The sequence below is a fragment of the Ornithorhynchus anatinus genome, chromosome 4, assembly GCF_004115215.2.
Source record: "Ornithorhynchus anatinus isolate Pmale09 chromosome 4, mOrnAna1.pri.v4, whole genome shotgun sequence".
Lineage (NCBI taxonomy): Eukaryota > Metazoa > Chordata > Mammalia > Monotremata > Ornithorhynchidae > Ornithorhynchus > Ornithorhynchus anatinus.
Genome location: NC_041731.1, coordinates 54760963 through 54780474, shown reverse-complemented (window position 1 = coordinate 54780474; position 19512 = coordinate 54760963). Strand labels below are relative to the sequence as shown.

The window sequence follows — 19512 nt, the reverse complement described above, 5'->3', positions numbered from 1 at the left end:
AATTTATCAATTATCTACATAAGTGCTGCGGGGCTGGGGTTGGGGTGAATATAAAATGCCTAAAGGTCACAGATACAAGTGCATAGATGCTATAGAAGGGAGGAGGAACTGGGAAAAGAGGGCTTAATGGGGGAAGGCTTCTCAGAGGAGACGTGACCTTAATAATGTGTGGGAACTGCCCTCTCCAAACTGTCTGAGCGAGTTATCTACACCCACTGCCTCCATTCCCTTTCTTCCAATTCTCTTCTTGACCTCTCCAATCTGGTTTCCAACCTCTTCCCTCCGTGGAAAATGCCCTCTCAAAGGTTACCGATGACGTTTTTCTTGACAAATCCATTAACTTCTACTCCACCCCGATCCTCTCCGACCTCTCAGCTGCCTTCAACAGCGTGGACCGGCTCCTTCTCCTGGAAACACTGGCTAACCTTAGCTTCACTGACATTGTTCTCTCCTGGTTCTCCTCCTATCTCAGGCCACTCATTCTCAGTGTCTTTTGTGGACTCCTTCTCTGCCTCCCACTCCCTAAAAGTGGGAGTCCCTCAAGACTCAGTTCTGGGTTCCGGTCTCTTCTCCATCTGCACCTATTCACTTGGAGAACTCATTCACATCCGTGACTTCAACTACTACCACTAAGCTCTTAGTACAGTGCTTTGCACACAGTAAGCACTCAATAAATATGATTGATATGCAGAGTATACCCAGATCTACTTCTCCAGCCCTGACCTCTCTCCTTCTCGGCAGTTTTGCATTTCCTCTTGCCTTTAGCACATTGCTACTTGATTGTCTTGTGGTCCCCTCCAATTTAACATGACCAAAGCAGAACTCCTACCTTTCCAACCAAGTCCGGTCCTCCCGATGCTTTTCTCATCACCTTAGACAATACCACTAACTTCCCTGTCTCAAAAGCCTATTACCTTGGCATACCTTGACTCATCACTCTCATTTAGCCTACATATTCAATCTGTCACCAAATCCTGCCAGTTCTAACTTCACAAAATTTCTCAAGCCCACCCTTTCCTCTCCAAACAAACTGCTATTGTGCAGATCCAAGTACTTCTCATATCCTGCCTTGATTACTGCATCAGAGTCCTCCTTGACCTCCCTGCCTCCTATCTCTCTCCACTCTAGTCCTCACTTCACTCTTCTGGCCAGACCAGTTTTCTAAAAAAAGTTTAGTTCACCTCTCCCCACTCCTCAAAAACCTTCAGTGGTTGCCCATCCACCCTCACATCAAACAAAACTCCTTACCATTGGCTATAAAACACTCACTCATCTTGACCACTCCTATCTTACCTTGCTGATTTCCTATTACAACTTAGTCTGCACTCTTGGCTCCTCTAATGCCAAACTACTCACTGTTCGTCGATCCAGTTTATCTCATCATGGATCCCTTGCCCATGTCCTCCCTCTGGCCTGGAACTCCCTCCCATTCACATGTGACAGTTCAACACTCTCCCCACCCTCAAAACCTTATTAAAATCACATTTCCTTCAAGGGATTTTCCCCCACTAAGCCCTCATTTCCCCTTTTCCCTCTCCCTTCTCTATCACCAGTGCTCTTGATATTCACCTCCCCATCAGACCCAGGGCAGGTATGTACATTTCCATAATGCATTTTAATATCTGTCTCCCCACCTAGACTGTAAACTCCTGGTGAGCAGGGAACCCTACTGTATCGTATCCTCCTGAGTGCTCAGGAGGTATTCAATAAATGCCACTCATTCATTCACCGATGGAGGGACTTTTGATTCTAGTCCTAGCAGCAGCTTTTGTAACCACCACGACGCCCGCTGATTTGCATCCTCATTTCTCCACATTAACAGAGGCACTAATGGTCGGATCGGGGTGGATCAACTGTCCAAAATTCATCAATGCCTCCTTCTCCATGGCCCTGGATGGGGCAGGGAAGTTGGGTTGCTAGCCAGCGGATGGAAAGTGAAAAGGCAGAGGGTGGGGAATGAAGGGTGGTGGTTGTGGCAGCTAAGGATTTTTTTGTTTATTTGCTTTAAAAGGCATTTTTATAAGTGCTTACTATGTACCAGGTACTGTACTAAGCACTGGGGAGCTACACGCCAATCCAGTTGGACCTAATCCATGTCCCTCGGGGGACTCACAGCCTTAATCCCCATTTTACAAATGAGGTAACTGAGGCACAGAGAAGTTTGGGGACTTGCCCAAGGTCACATATCAGGTAAATGGCAGATCCTGGATTAGGACCAAGGTCCTTCTGAATCCCGGGCCCATGTGCTATCCACTAGGCCACACTGCTTCTCAAGGTTAGAACTAACATAAACACTAACCAGCACAGACCACCACAAGACGGGGGGCCGGGGAGGGACCCTATAGAAAGGCTGGGAACAGGAAAGGGAGGGGAGGGAGGGAGCAGGAAGCCCCCAGCCAGGTGCTCAGGAAGGCCTCGCTGAAGGGGTTGGGCTAAATTCATGGAGCTAGGGAGAAAAGTGAAGCTCCGCATGCCTCTCAGCGGGAAGCTGTGAACTCCTCTCACCCTCCTGGAGCATTGGGGAGTGAGGAAACCCAGCCTGTGGGGAAGGGACTGAGAGCAAAAGGGTCCACTCACCTCATCCAAAACCCCCTCTGAGCAAAGGCCTTCACTGGGCAGCACAGGAAGGGTCACTGAACTGTCTGGTAACTGGTCATTTTAGAGGTAGGGGATTGATTCTCTCCCCGCTTCATGGGCTTCTTGTTTTCTTATATTTGAGTAGATTTCCTTTTACAGTTGGTGATAGAAGAATTCAGTGCTAATGTTGTGATATGGTTAGAATTATTTTAGCACAGATTAAACATGAGTTTAGTGGTGATGAACATTACTGTATAAAACATGTGAAGGAATTTCATATATTTTCCAGAGGTTCTGAATGGATTCTTTCAAATGCCATAATAATGCTCACAGTCTAAGTAGGAGGGAGAACAGCTATTGCATCCTCATTTTGCAGATGAGGAGACTGAGACATGGAAAGGTTAAATGACTTGCCCAAGGTGACACACAGCAGGCAAGTGGTGGAGATGGGATTAGAATCCAAGTCCCCTGACTCTCAGACCCATGCTGTGTCCTCTAAGCCATGCTACTTTTCTTGTCAAGAACCATAATTTGCTTTTTGTGAGTGTGTAGTTGTCTGTACAGTGATTGCCATATATTAAATGTTCAATTAATATAATTTATTATTAATAATAATAGTAACAAAATAGATACTGGGATGCACACTGTGTTATTTTTATTGAGATAGACATTAATTTTCAAATAAAAAGATAAAAAATGGATTCTAAGCTGAATGATTCTTATGCCCCTTATATATTCAAGTGAAGAAATAAAAGAATCACTCAACTTGGAATTTGAATTTAAATACAATTTTAGAGAAATTTATACTTACAGATTTTGAATTTCCTTCTAAAACCTCTTCTTCCAGGGGTTCAAGTTTTAGGTCCTCAGAGGAATAGGAAAAAAAAAATTCAACACATACGATTAGCATAAGAAAACTCAAATATTCTGAATACCCAGAGAATCAGGTAAGCCCAAGGATCATATTTCAAAGACTTAGAAGAGATGGCTTGATTGGGAGCTAAGGATTTATCATTTCAGTAAAAGCCCAGGGCATCTAATCTGGGAAAATGTTATCTAATTTTCTCCTCAGAAAATCTATGGAATGTGTCTTTCAAAATGAATCTAAATGGGTTCATACTTCATGAAGATATTTTGAAAGTTCAAAATCTTGCACAGTACTGAAATAGAATGTGTACTATTCCTGACAAGATGACACTTTTGCAATATATTTAGCTCATTACAAAAGTGATTTTAATCCCACAATTAAAAGTGTGTAGATGCAATCAAATTAAAGAAGGAGTTTCCCCTTGCACATGGATTTGTTCCTTTTATTCACCCCTCCCTCAGCCCCACAGCACTTTCAATCAAATTTATTGAGCACTTACTGTGTGCAGAGCACCATACTAAATGCTTGGGAACACAACAATAATGTGTCATTCTTTTACATAGCTAGAATTTATTTATTTATATCAATATCTGCTTTCCCTTCTAGACTGTAATTTCCTTGCGGGCAGGGAACAGGTCTACCACCTATGCTATTTGAACTCTCCCAAGTGCTAACGTACAGTGCTCTCCATAGAATAAGTCCTCAGTTCAACAATCAATCGTATTTCTTGAGTGTTTAAGGTGCACAGAACACTGTACTAAGCACCTGGGAGAGTATAATACAGCAGAGTTTATAAATACATTCCCTCCCCAAAATGAGCTCACAGTCTAGAGGAGGAATCAGACATTAATATAAATTTATACATAAATATATAAATGCACATTAGTGCTGTGGGGCTGAGGGAGGGGTGAATAAAAGGAGTAAATCAGGGCAACACAGAAGGGAGTGGGAAATAAATACAATTGATTGATAGAATTTCATCAGGAAGTGATAGGTTCGAAGTTCAATACATGGCAAGGGAAACTTTTTCACACCACAGGTAGTAAGCCTATGGAATGAGCTATCAGCAGAAACCATTTAGTCAGAAAATATTACAAAGAGAAATGAGGGGTTGAATAAATTCATCAAGGAGAGCTCCATAATAGGCCATAAGAGGAAATCTGTGGAAATTGGGAGACATATTCATAACCATGAGTTCAAGATATGGAGGAAAGCTACCATCACTCTAATCCTCCAGGCATGTTGGGTGCCTTTGTTGGAGACTGAAAACTGGGCTGGATGAACTATTGGCCTGCTCCAGTCCTGCCAATTTTATGTGCTTATATTCTAGGAAGTCACCTCAAACATGATATTGGCAAGATTTCTGAGATGTGAGAAGTTATTTATGAAAAAAAGGCACTCTTCAAAGAATGTGCCCCGCCACCCTCCAAACTCTGAGCCTCTGGTGAATAAATAGGGCTTTCTATTTCTTTTCAATTTTCAACTAAAATGGAGATGAAGATAATGGAAATTTGGGGGGGATACTGGATTTCAAATATGTTGCTTTTTTCTTTTTCATGACAACCTGCTGGTGATTCACATCAGAATTTTACTGGTATGGAAAAAATGACATCAAAACATCTTTCTTAATCCCCTCTCTTATCATGCCAATTGAGGGGCATTTCCAAATACAGTCAAAACTTTGTTATCCGACTTGATGAGGAACAGGAGGGACTGGATAATGAAAGATGCGAGTTAACTAAAAGTCAAGGTAGCAGCAAAGGAGCAGTGTGACTTAATGGAAAGAACACGGGTCAAGTGGAAGGAGCACCGACTTTGGAGTCAGAGGGATCTGGGTTCGAATCATTACTCTGCCACTTGTCTGTTGTGTGACCCTGGGCGAGTCACTTAACTTCTCTATGCCTCAGTTTCCTAATCCTTAAAATGGGGATTCAATCCCCATTCTCCCTCCTACTCAGACTGTGAGTCCTACGCGGGACAGGGATTGTCTGACAAGATTACCTTTATCTACCCCAGCACTTACAGCAGTGCTTGACACATAGTAAGAGCTTAAGAAACATCACAATAATAATAATAATTATGATTATTATTAAGACACTTTGCATAGTTACCCAGAGAGCTATTGCCATTAGCAATAAAGCCCCTAGAGAATAATAATTATTATTATTATTATGGTATGTGTTAAGTGCTTACTATGTGCCTGCCACTGTACTAAGTGCCAGGATGGATACAAGCAAATAGGGTGGGACATAGTCCCTGTCCCACGTGGGGTTCACAGTCTCAATTCCCATTTTACAGATGAGGTAACTGAGGCCCAGAGAAGTGAACTGCCCAAGGCCATACAGCAGACAAATAGTGGAGTTGGGATTTGAACCCATGACCTTTGGCTCCCATCCACTATGCCATGCTGTTTCCATGAGCAACCGAGAAGCCCGTTGGCTCATGACTGAAAAGAGCAACTGATCAGTGGGGAGGTACCACTCCCTGAGAAGCTGAACTTAAGGTATCGGGTGGAAATCCAACTCTCCCATCAGTTTTTAATATTGTTATTGAAGGACCATCTGCTGCTTGCTTACTCTGCATTGCCCAAGGCAACCCTGCTAAAACTTTCTGGAAAGTTCCAGAGGAGCTACATACAGATTGACTTTCCCGGCTGCCTCTTCTCTACCACAGGGAGGATCAAACATATCCTGATCATTGTACAAAGCCAGTTTTCATAAGAGGTCCACCAGCCAAGATGCTGATGCCGGTTACTAAAGCATTCCAGTTGGTGAGGTGCCAAGGAACGCAGCCTGGTTTGCACATTTACGCTCCTGTGAGATCTGGTCTAATTTAAACGCCGATTAAAATTCCACAGAATGGGAATGGCTGGTATCACCACATCGCTCCAGAGTACGGTTTAATTATAATGGGGACATTGTTATACAGAAGATGACTTCTAAGCACCGGATGAACCTAATAAATCATCTGAAATCAAAGTCAGAACTGAAGCCTGCAACGACGTTGAGCAGGAAGAAAAGTTCCCAGTGAAAATAAAACTGTGTTCCATTTTGCACCCAAAAGTTCTGGGTGTTTTGATTTCCTCATTCATGAACAAAAGCAGGGAATGATTTCCTTGAGCAGCAGGCTTTCTGTTGGAAGAAATGCTTATTGACAAAGAAGATAAAAGATGTCTCACCCCAGGTACACCTCTATTAAAAGGACTATCAAACCAAGTTCTAAGAACGACAGGAGACGGGATGAGTCAACAATCAAACTGCATGTATTCATCATCTGCTGCTGGGAAATTGTGTAGCTTTTCTATGTGTGTGAGAAAACTTAACTTAGACGGCTCTTGCTGAGACCCACTCAGTAGGAGATCCCTACTGAATCCCCTCTCATTAAACTTTCTGAGAACTTCTTAGACAAGTTCTCAAAATGAAACCCTTCCAAAGGAAAAGGGAGGAAGATGGTGATGCTCAAAAGTGGAGGTGACATTTTAAAGGAGTTAAGTCAATCTGTAACTAGGTTTCTACAGTTCTTGAATAGTTATACAGATTATTTTTTTAAAAAGTCAAAATAAAGACAGGTTTGCAGCAGATTGAATAACTTCCCAAAAGATTTACTGGTGCTCTTAAAATGACTCCAAATTCAGCAATAGATTTTCTCACTTGTCAAACGAGTGAACTTAAGGTCATAAGCAATATCGTACTAGTCCACTCAGTATCGTTTTTCTGATAGAGGCACCAAAGTAAACTTGGGATGACAACTTTATGTGTGGCCTTCTTACATTTATACCTATGGATAGTGATGTATCTTCTAATATCCATATGTCATCTCAATACTAGCTTACCATGGTCTTCTATAATATTCAGCCTTCATCCTGCCTGGGGTTTTTAACCTATCCAATTTTTCCTACTATATTTCCCTAAATTCTCCCACTAAAAAATCTACGATGAGCCCCTTGTTAATGTGTACATATCTCTTTCTTCAAACTGCTGATATTTTTTGGCGGTAGAGTGGCCCCAAGTAACAAATTCTATTTTCTAGTCAGTAAGCTCGTTGTGGGCCGGGAATGTGCCTGTGTTATATTTTACTCCCCCAAGTGCCTAGTACAGTGCTTTGCACAGTGATTGCTCAATAAGTATGACTGACTTGAATGAAAATTTCAAGTTCTTACTAAACCTGCTGGGGGAAGAATTGTTCCCCGTTGTTTGTTTTGAACCTACCACATTCCCGCTTTAATGGATGCCACCTTGTCTAAGTGTGGTGGGATTTGGTGAAAAACAATTTCGTGTTCACTCTGAACATGACCTTGGTGAGACTAGAAACTGCAATCTCATCCCTCCCTACCTTCCCCACCTTCATCTTTTCAGACCGAAGACTTTTGATGTCTCCAGCCCCTGGTCAAATGGAAACCGCTCCATCTCTCTCTCCCCTCTAGCCTTGATCAACTCGGTTGCCCTTCTCTATACTGTCTTCAGCTCCATAATATCTTTCCTAAGATGTGGCACCTAAAACTGCATGTAGTGTTGTAGATATGGCCACGACATGGATTCTATGGAGGGAAAACTATGCCTTTTGTTTTGTTTCATTTGTCTTTCCTGATGATGACCAACATTTTGTTGGCCTTTCTGGCTGCTCCTGCACAATGAGTCTGTGATGTGAAGGAATGGTGAACTCTGACTCCTATATTTTTTCTGGTTTGTGATGGATGGTTCCAAGTCATTGGGTCATTCCTGTTGGAGTTATTTTTCCCCAAATGCAATTCTCTGCATTTGCTGATGTTGAAGTCCATCTTCCACTTTTCTGCCCAGGCACTCTCTCAGACTAAAAGTCATAACCAAACCCGTAACCCACATCTACTTAGCTTAGTAGATAAGGCATGGGTCTGGGAGTCAGAAAGACCTAGGTTTTTATCCCAGCTCTGCCACTTATCTGCTGTGTGACTTTGGGCAAGTCACTTCATTTCTCTGTGCCTCAGTTCCCTCGTCTGTAAAATGGGGATAGAGAATGAGCCCCACCTGGGACTGTGTCCAACCCAATTTGCTTATATCAACCCCAGCGCTTAGTACAGTGCCTAGCATATAGTAAGCACTTAACATATACCACAATTATTATCTAGATATTTAGTTAAACAAGGCAGGGGAAGAGTTCATCTAGGGCAAGCAGGAAGTAGACCCAAACATAAGCCCAGAGATGTCCAATACCTCAGGTCAGTGTCTACGGTGCTTGTACTGAGTTGTCTAGACCATCAGGGTTGAACTATAACCCTTGACTCATATGATCTCACTCCTCTGCAGTGGATGTTTCCTGTCAGTGCTGGGATATTGGATCAGTCCCGTCCCACAGGCTGATGGAGTCTTTTCTCAGGGCAATGAGCCCTCAACTCACAGGATGAATATGAAGGGGAGAAAACACTTGTCTATGACAGATGAGTATCTCCCTAGGATCCAGTATGGCTTCTTAGACCTGGCTGAATCACTAGCTGGAATCAAGAGCTTCTCTGAGGCCTCAGCAACAGGCCTGGAGTCAAAGCAGCTGATTAACTGAGGACTAACTTTAGTAAAGTGGTCCTCTGCCAGACTACCAGGGCATGACAAGGATGCTCACAATCATTCTGAAGAACTTTGATCCATTTGATAACCAGGCGGGTAGCTTCTGGGTTTATTTTTTTTGTATGTGTTTTTTATTTATTTATTATTTACTTTTGGAAACTGATTTGAAGACTTGTTTTTCTTTTCGAGCATACCACGGTTTCTTTGTTATCTCAGTTTTAAATGTACCTAGCGCATTTCAAAAAAACTGAACCACGAATGCTCGCATTATTTTAAGATGCACTCCACCACCTAGGAAATTAGCCCTAAACCCAATATGGATGTTAGGTGGTATTCTGTATTGGTTGGACTCCAAACAAAGTTCTAAGTAAACTTTTAAAAAGTGACTATTTGAGATGAATGGGTGTGTCGTCACCTAAAGTTATTATTTCTCTGGGCAGAAGTGTGCACTCAGGCAAAGATAAACATTTTTTTTTTAAATGGTATTTGTTAAATGCTTACTATGTGCCAGGCACTGCTGTAAGCTCTGGGGTAGATAATCGGTAATAAGATAATCGGGTTGGACACAGTCCCTGCCACATATGGGGCTCACAGTCTTAATCCCCATTTTACAGATGAGGAAGTGAAGTGATTTGCTTCACCCAGCTGACAAGTGGCGGAGCCAGAACTAGAAACCAGGTCCTTCTGATATCCAAGCTCATGCTCTATTCACTAGGCCATGATGCTTCTCTTTGTGATCAAAAATGAAAGGAAGAAAAAAAAAGCAAAGTACCTTTTTTTCCAGTCGGTCAATCAGCTTCTGGAGTCTGTTTATCTGGGTCACCCACTGACTCCCTTCATCTAGCAGGGCTAGAGAAAGAAGAAACAATATTAGCTCAGTATGTAACAAGCCCTCAGGGGAAAGCCAGAGAGTATGATTAGATAGTCTGTACCACTTCTATTTTGTGGGAAGATGCTATGCATTTGAATAAACACTAATTTTACTGCACGATCAAAGCCAAAGAAAATGCTCCTTTGAGCGATGATTTCTTCTGACATATGGTGCCTAACAGCATCATCGCTGAGAGTCTGCTCTTTGAAAATCATGAAAAAACATAAGTCTTGTGCTTTGGGGAACATGGAGTTTGGAGTCCAAACAACCAGAGGGTCCACGAGAGGCCATGGAGCAGATCTCAGAACTGCATTATTAGGAGGGATAAAAAGAAAAATGAAAGGGAATCCAAGTCATTTGGGTTTCCAACGAAACATCCACAAAATTCACCTTCTGGGATTATTTTGACTGGGTAAATTCATTGTATGTGCAGGGTTCTGTTGAATTTGCAATACCCTCTGGGGAATCTTTACTCTTTTAACAAGCAATTTTAGACTGTAAATTTAGTCTCATCCTTAAGTGATAGATCTGCATTATCAAAAAAGGTCTTCAAAGAAATCTGAATTTTCAAACTTGAAATTTGAACATCTCTAATGGACTTGTAAAAGTAAATGTTCTCTGAAAAAAGTAAAAGATGCAGAAATCCATTTTACATTTCACTCCTCCTCACTCAGCTGGGTTTTCCATCTAGTCAGAAAGAGAATCAAAGACCTCTTGAACTGCACTTATGACCTTGATATGCTTCAGTGGTAATAAACGCCCTCAATCAGGTGAAGAAATGCTCTGCATTTTCTGGCAAACAATTACAAAAGTCATTGTCATTAAGTACCACTTAAAAAAATAAGAAGGGAAGAGCTGAAGAATGAGTCACCTGGGCCGCCAGCACTGAATTGAGGACTGCTCGGGGATAAGCTGTTGTTCCTCTGGATTCTGCGATTCCAACGCTTTCCAGCCCACGGAATGGACAGGACCTCTGGCTTGGGTGGCCCTTGCCTTGAATCAAACAAAGGCAGAAGTTGATTTTTTGCATGCCATGGTTTTACGTGCCTTGTTCGGGGAACACTCTCGGGCCAACCAACTTTTCAGACATTTTCTAGCCTTGGGCTACAACTATCAACAGCATGGCAGCCCTGGATACTCAGCCATTTCATGGCTGGTGGGAAGCCGGGCAGGACTTAAAGAGAAGAACTACTTGGCACTTGAGGGCATCCACTGCTTAAATCACCCCTACCCTTAGAGAAGCAGCGTGGCTTAATTGAAAGAGCCAGGGATTGGGAGTCAGAGTTCATGGGTTCGAATCCAGACTCTGCCACTTGTCAGCCGTGTGACTGTGGGCAAGTCACTTAATTTCTCTGTGCCTCAGTTACTTCATCTGTAAAATGGGGATTAAGACTGTGAGCCCCACTTGGGACAACTTGATTACCCTGTATCTACCCCAGCGCTTAGAACAATGCTCTACACGTAGTAAGTGTTTAACAAAGACCAACATTATTATTATTATTATTATTAATGAAGCCTAGGAGACACTGATTCTGGTATCCAGGGAGGAGATATCAATCATCAATCAACCATCCAATCACATTTATTTAGCACTTACTGTGTGCAAAGCACAGTACTTAGTGGTTAGGAGCGCTCAGTACAGCATTATGAGTTGGTAGACACATTCCCTGCCCACAGCTAGGTTACAGTCTAGAGGGGATAGTTAAGAAGTGTCACTTCTGTGGGTGATGGTCCCACTATTTTAACCCCCACTGCTGCTTCAAAATTTCACCTGAAGACTGCCTTCACCCCCTATCGCATTCTCTCCTCCCTCCCCTTCCAGTCCCACACCAACACAAATGCTGGCTGCAATTAAGATTTCTCTCTGGTGAAATGCACTGTTGCTGGAGCAGTAGCAGCAAGCAGAAGAGACTGCCTGAAAGACTGTCTTGCCTGGAGAGAGGAGCAGTGAAATCCCCTTGGGGTGACTACCTACGGAAGGGTGTTTGGAGGTGGGAGGGTAACTTTACTGCTTGTAGGGAGGGGTGGGCTCTGAAAAAATCAGACTATATTTGCCTGTCTGTAACACTGATGCTGACTGGCAGCTCCAGTCCCGTTGACAATCAGTGTAGGGAGAATTGCTATTTAGAAGTTTGCCCCAGGCATAGTAACTGACAGTATCTTCTCTGGGGAACCAAACGACCAATTCCAGGATTGCTTGAAAGCTGAAGAGGAAGATCACTTTCAAACTCAATTAAAGTAACAGAAAGGTATAAGAGAAGATGCTTGGAGAAACCAATGACAAGTAAGGGATTTATGTTAATAATACTAATAATAACGTTGGTATTTGTTAAGCGCTTACTATGTACAGAGCACTGTTCTAAGCACTGGGGTAGATACAGGTAATCAGGTTGTCTCATGTGAGGCTCACAGTCTTAATCTCCATTTTACAAATGAGATAACTGAGGCACAGAGACTTGAAGTGACTCGTCCAAGGTCACACAGCTGACAAGCAGCAGAGCCGGGATTAGAATCCATGACCTCTGACTCCCAAGCCCATGCTCTTTCCACTGACCCACACTGCTTCTCCAAATTTCAGTTTCAGGTTAGAATTACTTCCAGTTTGAAGACAGATTTTTGAGAATATAATAATGAAATTCAATTAGTTGATGGTCATGGATATCTATTTTCTAAATAATGACCATATAGAAGCTCTCCTCCCTCAGGATCACACCTGGAGAATTTCCAGTACTCTGCCAGTATTGACTACGGGAGGGAGAGTGAAGCAAGAGGCCTACCCATTCCATTCCTAGCTTGGCCAGTGGCTAGCGAGTGGAAGGCAGTCTGCTACAAGTCAAAACTCACCCGCGCTGGGCAGCAGCAGCATGGGAGAGAGTCGAGGGTGGAGATTCAGGTTTAATAATAGTATTAGAAGCAGTGTGGCTTAGTGGAAAGAGTGCTGGCTTGGGAGTCAGAGGACATGGGTACTAATCCTGCCTCCACCACTTGTCTGCTGTGTGACCCTGAGCAAGTCACTTAATGTCTCTGTGCCTCAGTTATCTCATCTGAAAATGGGGATTAAAAGTGTGAGCTCCATGTGGGACAACCTGATTACCTTGTATCTACTCCAGCACTTAGAACAGTGCTTGGCACATAGTAAGTGTTTAACAAAGGCCATCATTATTATTATTATCACTAATAATAAAAATTGTAGTATCTGTTAAAGTGCTTACTATGTGTCAGGCACTGTACTAAGCCCTGGGGTGGGTACAAGCAAATCGGTTTGGACACTGTCCCACTCCCACAGGGGGCTCACAGTCTCAATCTCCATTTTACAGATAAGGTGACTGAGGCCCAGAGAAGTAAAATGACTTGTCCAAGATTCATTTAACAGTATTTATTGAACGCTTTCTATGTGCAGAGCACTGTACTAAGTGCTTGGAATGTACAATTAGGCAACAGATAGAGACAATCTCTGCCCAAACATGGGCTCACAGTCTAAACCAGGGAGACAGACAGCAAAGCAAAACAGGACAAAACAAGACATCATCAAGATAAATAGAATCATGCAGCTATACACCTCATTAACAAAATAAATAGGGTAATAAATAATATATGCAAATAAGCACAGTGCTGAGGAGAGGGGAAGGGGGGAGGGGAGGAGGAGCAGAGGGAAAGGGGGGGCGCAGTCTGGGAAGGCTTCCTGGAGGAGGTGAACTCTCAGAAGGGCTTTGAAGAGAGTTAGTTTGGTGGAGGTGAGGAGGGAGGGCATTTCAGGACAGCGGGAGGACGTGGGCCAGGGGTCGACGGCAGGATAGGTGAGAACGGGGGACGGTGAGGAGGTGAGCGGCAGAGGAGCCAAGTGTAGGGGGTGGGCAGTGGAGAGAGAAAAGGGAGGAGTACGACCGGCAGAACCAGGATTAGAACCTATGACCTTCTGACTCCCAGGCCAATGTTCTTTCCACTACGCCATGTGTGTTTACAGAGCGGAAGAAGGCAATGGTAAACCACTTCCATATTTTTACCCAGAAAAGTCTATGGATACACTACCAGAACGACTGCAGATGGAGGTAGGGTATTGTGGGAGAAATGTGCCTGTGGTGTGGCTAAGGGTCGGAGACGACTCGACGAAATAAGACAAGAGGCTCCATAGTGAAATTCTGCACCAACATGCAGGGACACTATCACTATTATTTGTTCCTGCTTTAAGAATGTGTATGCAATAGGCCTTGGGTTTTCAGACTTTTTTCAGAAACTGCACCACTGCCTCAAAGTTTCACTTAAAGTACTGCTTTTGCATTCTCCCCAACAGCTCCCTCCTCCCTTCCCACTCAGCCCCATCCCATACCAACAAAATTTCTCACTGAAATTAAAATTTCTCTCTGATAAAATGGAATGCTGCAGCAGCAGTAGCAGGAAGCAGAAGAGATGACCAAAAAAAATAGCTCTTTCACCCCTCAAAGCTTGAGAGCTGAGGAAAGAACCTTATTTCTTTCATTCATTCATTCAATCGTATTTATTGAGTGCTTACTGTGTGCAGAGCACTGTACTAAGCACTTGAGAAGCACATTTCAGCAACAGATAGAGACAATCCCTACCCAACAACGGGAACACAGTCTAGAAGGGGGAGACAGGCCACAACACAAGTAGACAGGCATCACTACCATCAAAATAGATAAAAAGAACCATAGGTAAATGTACATCATTAATAAAATAGAGCAATAAATACGTACAAATATATACAAGTGCCGTGGGGAGGGTAAGGGGGTAGAGCAGAGGGAGGAAGTAGGGGCAATGGGGAGGGGAGGAGGAGCAGAGGGAAAGGGAGGGCTCAGTCTGGGAAGGCCTCCTGGAGGAGGTGAGCTCTCAGTAGGGCTTTGAAGAGGGCTCCTGTTACTGCTTTCTTCAGGGGCCCTAGAAGTTCCAAATTATCTCTCAATTGTCTGCTGTACTGCCTCTAACCATTATTATGCTTTGAATTGTACTGCTTATTCATAAACAAAACCATAACCATGATCGTAGTGTTATTTGTTAAGTTTTTACAATGTGCCAATCAGTCTGTACAGTACCAGGTAGACTCAAGATAATTGGGTAAGAGACAGTCCCTGTCCCACTTGAGACTCATAGTCTAAGAGGGAGGGAGAATTGGATACTGAATCCCATTTTATGGATGAGGAAATCAGGCCCCGAGAAAGCAAGTCACATGCCCAAGATCACACAGCAGGCAAGGTACAGGTGGGATTCGAATCTAGGTCCCCTGACTCCCAGGCCTGTGTTATTTCCATTAAGCCAAACTGCTTCTCATATTTCTTAAGTAGTGATAATCGATGCCTTTGAAGAGCTTACAATCTAGAGAGGGAGATAGACTCCAAAATAAATTAAAAGCAGAGGGCAGCAACAGATTTTTAAAATTAAAAAAAAATCCTAAAATAACATTTCCAGTGTCCCCCCAACCCCAGAACCCCCATGCTTTCCCCTTATTTCTGTCCCCACCCTGCAATTCATCAGTCTTTGGTGAAATAATGTTTCAATATTCCTGACACCTTGGTGGTATTACACTCCACAGGCCCTTTGCTGTTGCCTGTTGAAAATCAAAGGGGTGACTTGTTTCTTTTTGCTCTCTGTGGAAGGCTACTGAGAAAAAGAATTTCATGTCTGAAAAAGTAAAACTTCTACACATGCTGGAGATTAATTTTCTCCTGGGGTCAAACTGTATTCTAATTTCCACCGAGAACCTGACACCACAAATTCAAGCACATAAATGGACTAATAAATATACATATGGCATTCCTACTCTCAGCATGTTGTGTCCCAAAATTCCAGGTTCCCAAGAAGCCTCAAATAAATGATCAATTCTGGCTGAGACCAGTATTCTCCACACACACTGATGGAATAATCTAACCAACAGCTGAAAGGGGTTGCACAGCTAGCGTTCCAGCCTCCTGAGGTTATCAGTGTAAATTAGAGAAAAAGAAAATTACTCAAAGTCCAAACTACTCGGTTGAAAATCAACTGTTCCCTCCCCTTTCCAGGAAAATGATTCTCAGAAGAGTTAGACCTTTAAAGTATCACCAGTCAATTAATCAATAGTATGTAATGAGTGTTTATTGTGGGCAGAGCACTGTTATTAAGAGCTTGGAAGAGTATAATACAAAAGAATTGGTAGACAGGTTCCCTGTCTACAAAGAGCTAACAGTCTGAAGGGGGAGACAGACATGTGCTTGTTTTGTTTGTTTTGTTTACTCTGTCTCCCCCTTCTATACTGTGAGCCCATTGTTGGGTAGGGATTGTATCTGTTACTGAATCGTACTTTCCAAGCGCCTAGTACAGTGCTCTGCACACAGTAAGTGCTCAATAAATATTATTGAATGAATTAAAATAAATCATGGATCTGTACTGAGGGTGCTCAGGGTGGAGTGAATATCAAGAGCTTAGAAGGCATAAATCCAAGTGCGAGGATAATGCAAAAGGAAGTGAGAGTAGGGGAAAATGAGGGCTTAGTCGGGAAGGGCCTCTTTAAGGAGATATGAATTTAATAACTCTGGGCATGATGTAGTGGATAGAACAAGGGAGGGCCTGGGAGTTAGAAGGTCATGGGTTCTAATTCCGACCTGCCACTTGTCTGCTGTGTGACCTTGGGCAAGTCACTTCACTTCTCTCTGCCTCAGTTACCTCAATTGTAAAATGGGGATTGAGACTGTGTCCAACCCAAGTTGCTTGCATCCACCTCAGTGCTTAGTACAGTGCCGAACACATAGTAAGCGCTTAACAAATACTATAATTATTATGAAGGGGGAGGGAGTTCCAGGCCCGAGGGAAGACGCGGGCAGGGGAGCAGCAGTGAAATAGTTGAGATCCAGGTACGGTGATTAGGCTCATGTTAGAGGAGCAAAGTATACGGGGCTGGGTTGTAGTAGGAAATCAGCGAGGTAAGATAGGATGGGGTGATCTGAATGAGTGTTTTAAAGCCGATGGTAAGGAGTTTCTGTTTGATGCAGAGGTGGATGGGCAACCATTGGAGGTTCTTGAGGAGCGGGGAGATGTGGACTGAAGTCTTTTTAAAAAAAATGATCTGGACAGCAGAGCAAAGCATAGACTGGAGAGGAGAGAGACAGGAGGCAGGGAGGACAGCAAGGAGGCTGATGACTGAATTATAATAAGTAATATAAGTGCTTGGATCAGCAGAGTAGTAGTTTGGATGTAGATGAAAGGGTGAACATTAGCCATGCTGTGAAGGTAGAACTGACATGAACTGGTGACAGATTGAATATGTGGATTGAATGAGCTATGAGGAATACAGTGTCAAGGTTTATGGGCTTGAGAGAAAGGGAGGATGATGGTGCTGTCTACAGTGATGGCGATATATTCATTCATTCATTCAATAGTATTCATTGAACACTTATCATGTGCAGAGCACTGTACTAAGCGATTGGAATGTACAATTCGGCAACAGATAGAGACAATCCCTGCCCAATGACAGGCTCACAGTCTAAATGGGGGAGACAGACAGCAAAGCAAAACAAAATAAAACAAGACAACATCATCAGGATAAATAGAATCAAGGAGAACTACACCTCATTAACAAAATAAATAGGGTAATTAATATATACAAATGAGCACAATGCTGAAGGGAGGGGAAGGGAGAAGTGCAGAGGGTGGGAGGGGGAGGAGAGGAGAGCAGAGGGAAAGGGGGGCTCAGTCTGGGAAGGCCTCCTGGAGGAGGTGAGCTCTCAGTAGGGCTTTGAAGAGGGGAAGAGAGTTAGTTTGGCAGATGTGAGGAGGAGGGCATTCCAGGACAGCGGTAGGACGTGGGCCAGGGGTCGACGGCGGGACGGGCGTGAACGGGGGACCGTGAGGAGGTGAGCAGCAGGGGAGCGGAGTGTACAGGGTGGGCAGTAGAATGAGAGAAGGGAGGTGAGGTAGGAGGGGGCAAGGTGATGGAGAGCTTTGAAGCCAGTAGTGAGGAATTTTTGTTTCGTGTGGAGGTCGATAGGCAATCACTGGAGGTTTTTGAGGAGGGGGAGTGATATGCCCAGAGCGTTTCTGTAGGAAGATGATCTGGGCAGCGGAATGAAGAATAGACTGGAGTGGGGAGAGACAGGAGGAAGGGAGATCTGAGAGGAGGCTGACACAGTAATCCAGTCGGGATATTATAAGAGCTTGACCCAGCATGGTAGTCATTTGGATGGAGAAGAAAGGGCGGATCTTGGCAATATTGTGAAGGTGAGACCGGCAGGTGTTGGTGACGGATTGGATGTGTGGGGTGAATGACAGAGCTGAGTCAAGGACGACACCAAAGTTGCAGGCTTGTGAGACTGGAAGGATGGTAGTGCTGTCCACAGTGATAGGGAAGTTAGGGAGAGGACAGGGTTTGGGAGGGAAGATAAAGAGCTCAGTTTTAGGCATGTTGAGTTTTAGGTGGCGGGCAGACATCCAGGTGGAGACGTCCTGGAGGCAGGAGGAGATACGAACCTGGAGGGAGGGGGAGAGAACTAGGGAGGAGATGTAGATCCTTGCTGACCTCCCAACCTCCCAACCTCCTTTCTCTCCCCACTCCAGTCTATACTTCACTCCGCTGCCCAGATCATCTTTCTACAAAACCTTCAGGACATGTCACCCCACCTCCTCAAAAAATCTCCAGTGCTTGCCCATCCACCACCTCACCATTTTACAGATGAGGTAACTGAGGAACAGAGAGGTTGACTTGCCCAGGCCACACAGCAGAAAAGTGGTAGAACCTGTATTAGAACCCAGGTGCTCCGACTCCCAAGCCCATGCTCTTTCCACTAAGCCATGCTCTTTCTTGGTCACCATTGAGTGCTCTGGGGAAGAAGAAGGAGGGAGTCAGGGTGGCAGGAGGACAAGGGGACTAAGAGCCTGAAGCCAGCCCCGTGGGAAAAAATTCTGGCTAAAGAGGCAGCAGGGACAGGATATGCCTTGAGGAGAGAGTGGCAGGCCAGTGACAGAAAGAAAGGCAAAGAAGACGACTGAAGACAGAGTAAGGGCCGGGAAAATTGGGTACAGAGCACACGTTTGGTTCACATTTAATAATTCATTTTTTTCTCTTCAGTTGAAGCCCCACTTTGCCTCGGTGCAGATCCCCCTGATATAATTATGATCCCTTAATTTTCTCTTATCATGAAACGCTTGCATTTTTCTTAAATAATTTAATCAAGCTTGCACTAAATTTGCACCTTTGAAGAACACTGACTGTAAATTCTGAATGGGTTCCTCAGAACAAGAGCACGGTAAGTAATCTGATCCAGATCACCAGATTTAGCTTTTAACTTCCTAGTCTTGATTTTAATCAGAATCTTTCTACCTAGGGCACTATGTCCCTTCCCTGGCCTTCCTGGAACACATGAGGCCACGAACGCATATCCTGAGGATCTTTTGCTTGCCTTTCCTGACGGGTTTGCTCCTCGGTGGTTTCCATGGCACACTCCAGGGAGTTCTGCAGTGACTGAAGTTGATTCAAAGTCTCCTTTAATAAAAATCGAGTCACAAACTGTTCCAAGTTAGAAGCCTCTTGGTAGTCCTAAAATAACACAAGAGAGGTTGTGAAATCCAGTGGAATTCTAGAAGAAATATCTAATGGAAAGGAAAAAAGAGGTCATTAAAAAAAAACAATTAACATGACAGTTTTGAGTATTAAGTCCACCTGAATGGACACACCTGAG

The 19512-nt window shown here is 43.7% G+C and overlaps 1 protein-coding gene and 1 non-coding gene across 2 annotated transcripts in view; one reads left to right on the top strand and one right to left on the bottom strand.

The window, feature by feature from the left end:
- Positions 1–19512, bottom strand: part of NECAB1 (N-terminal EF-hand calcium binding protein 1) — a 155839-nt gene that overhangs the window by 28798 nt on the left and 107529 nt on the right. Inside the window, exons 6-9 of the mRNA XM_029063658.2 lie at positions 19234–19370; positions 10725–10846; positions 9755–9831; positions 3389–3442 (exon numbers count right to left, since the gene is read on the bottom strand). Coding sequence (XP_028919491.1) covers positions 3389–3442; positions 9755–9831; positions 10725–10846; positions 19234–19370 — 390 coding nt within the window. The remainder of the gene's footprint in view (positions 1–3388; positions 3443–9754; positions 9832–10724; positions 10847–19233; positions 19371–19512) is intronic.
- On the top strand, positions 12547–12687 carry LOC114811666. Its single transcript, XR_003759362.1, has one exon. It is a non-coding gene; the product is annotated as a small nucleolar RNA SNORA7 (small nucleolar RNA).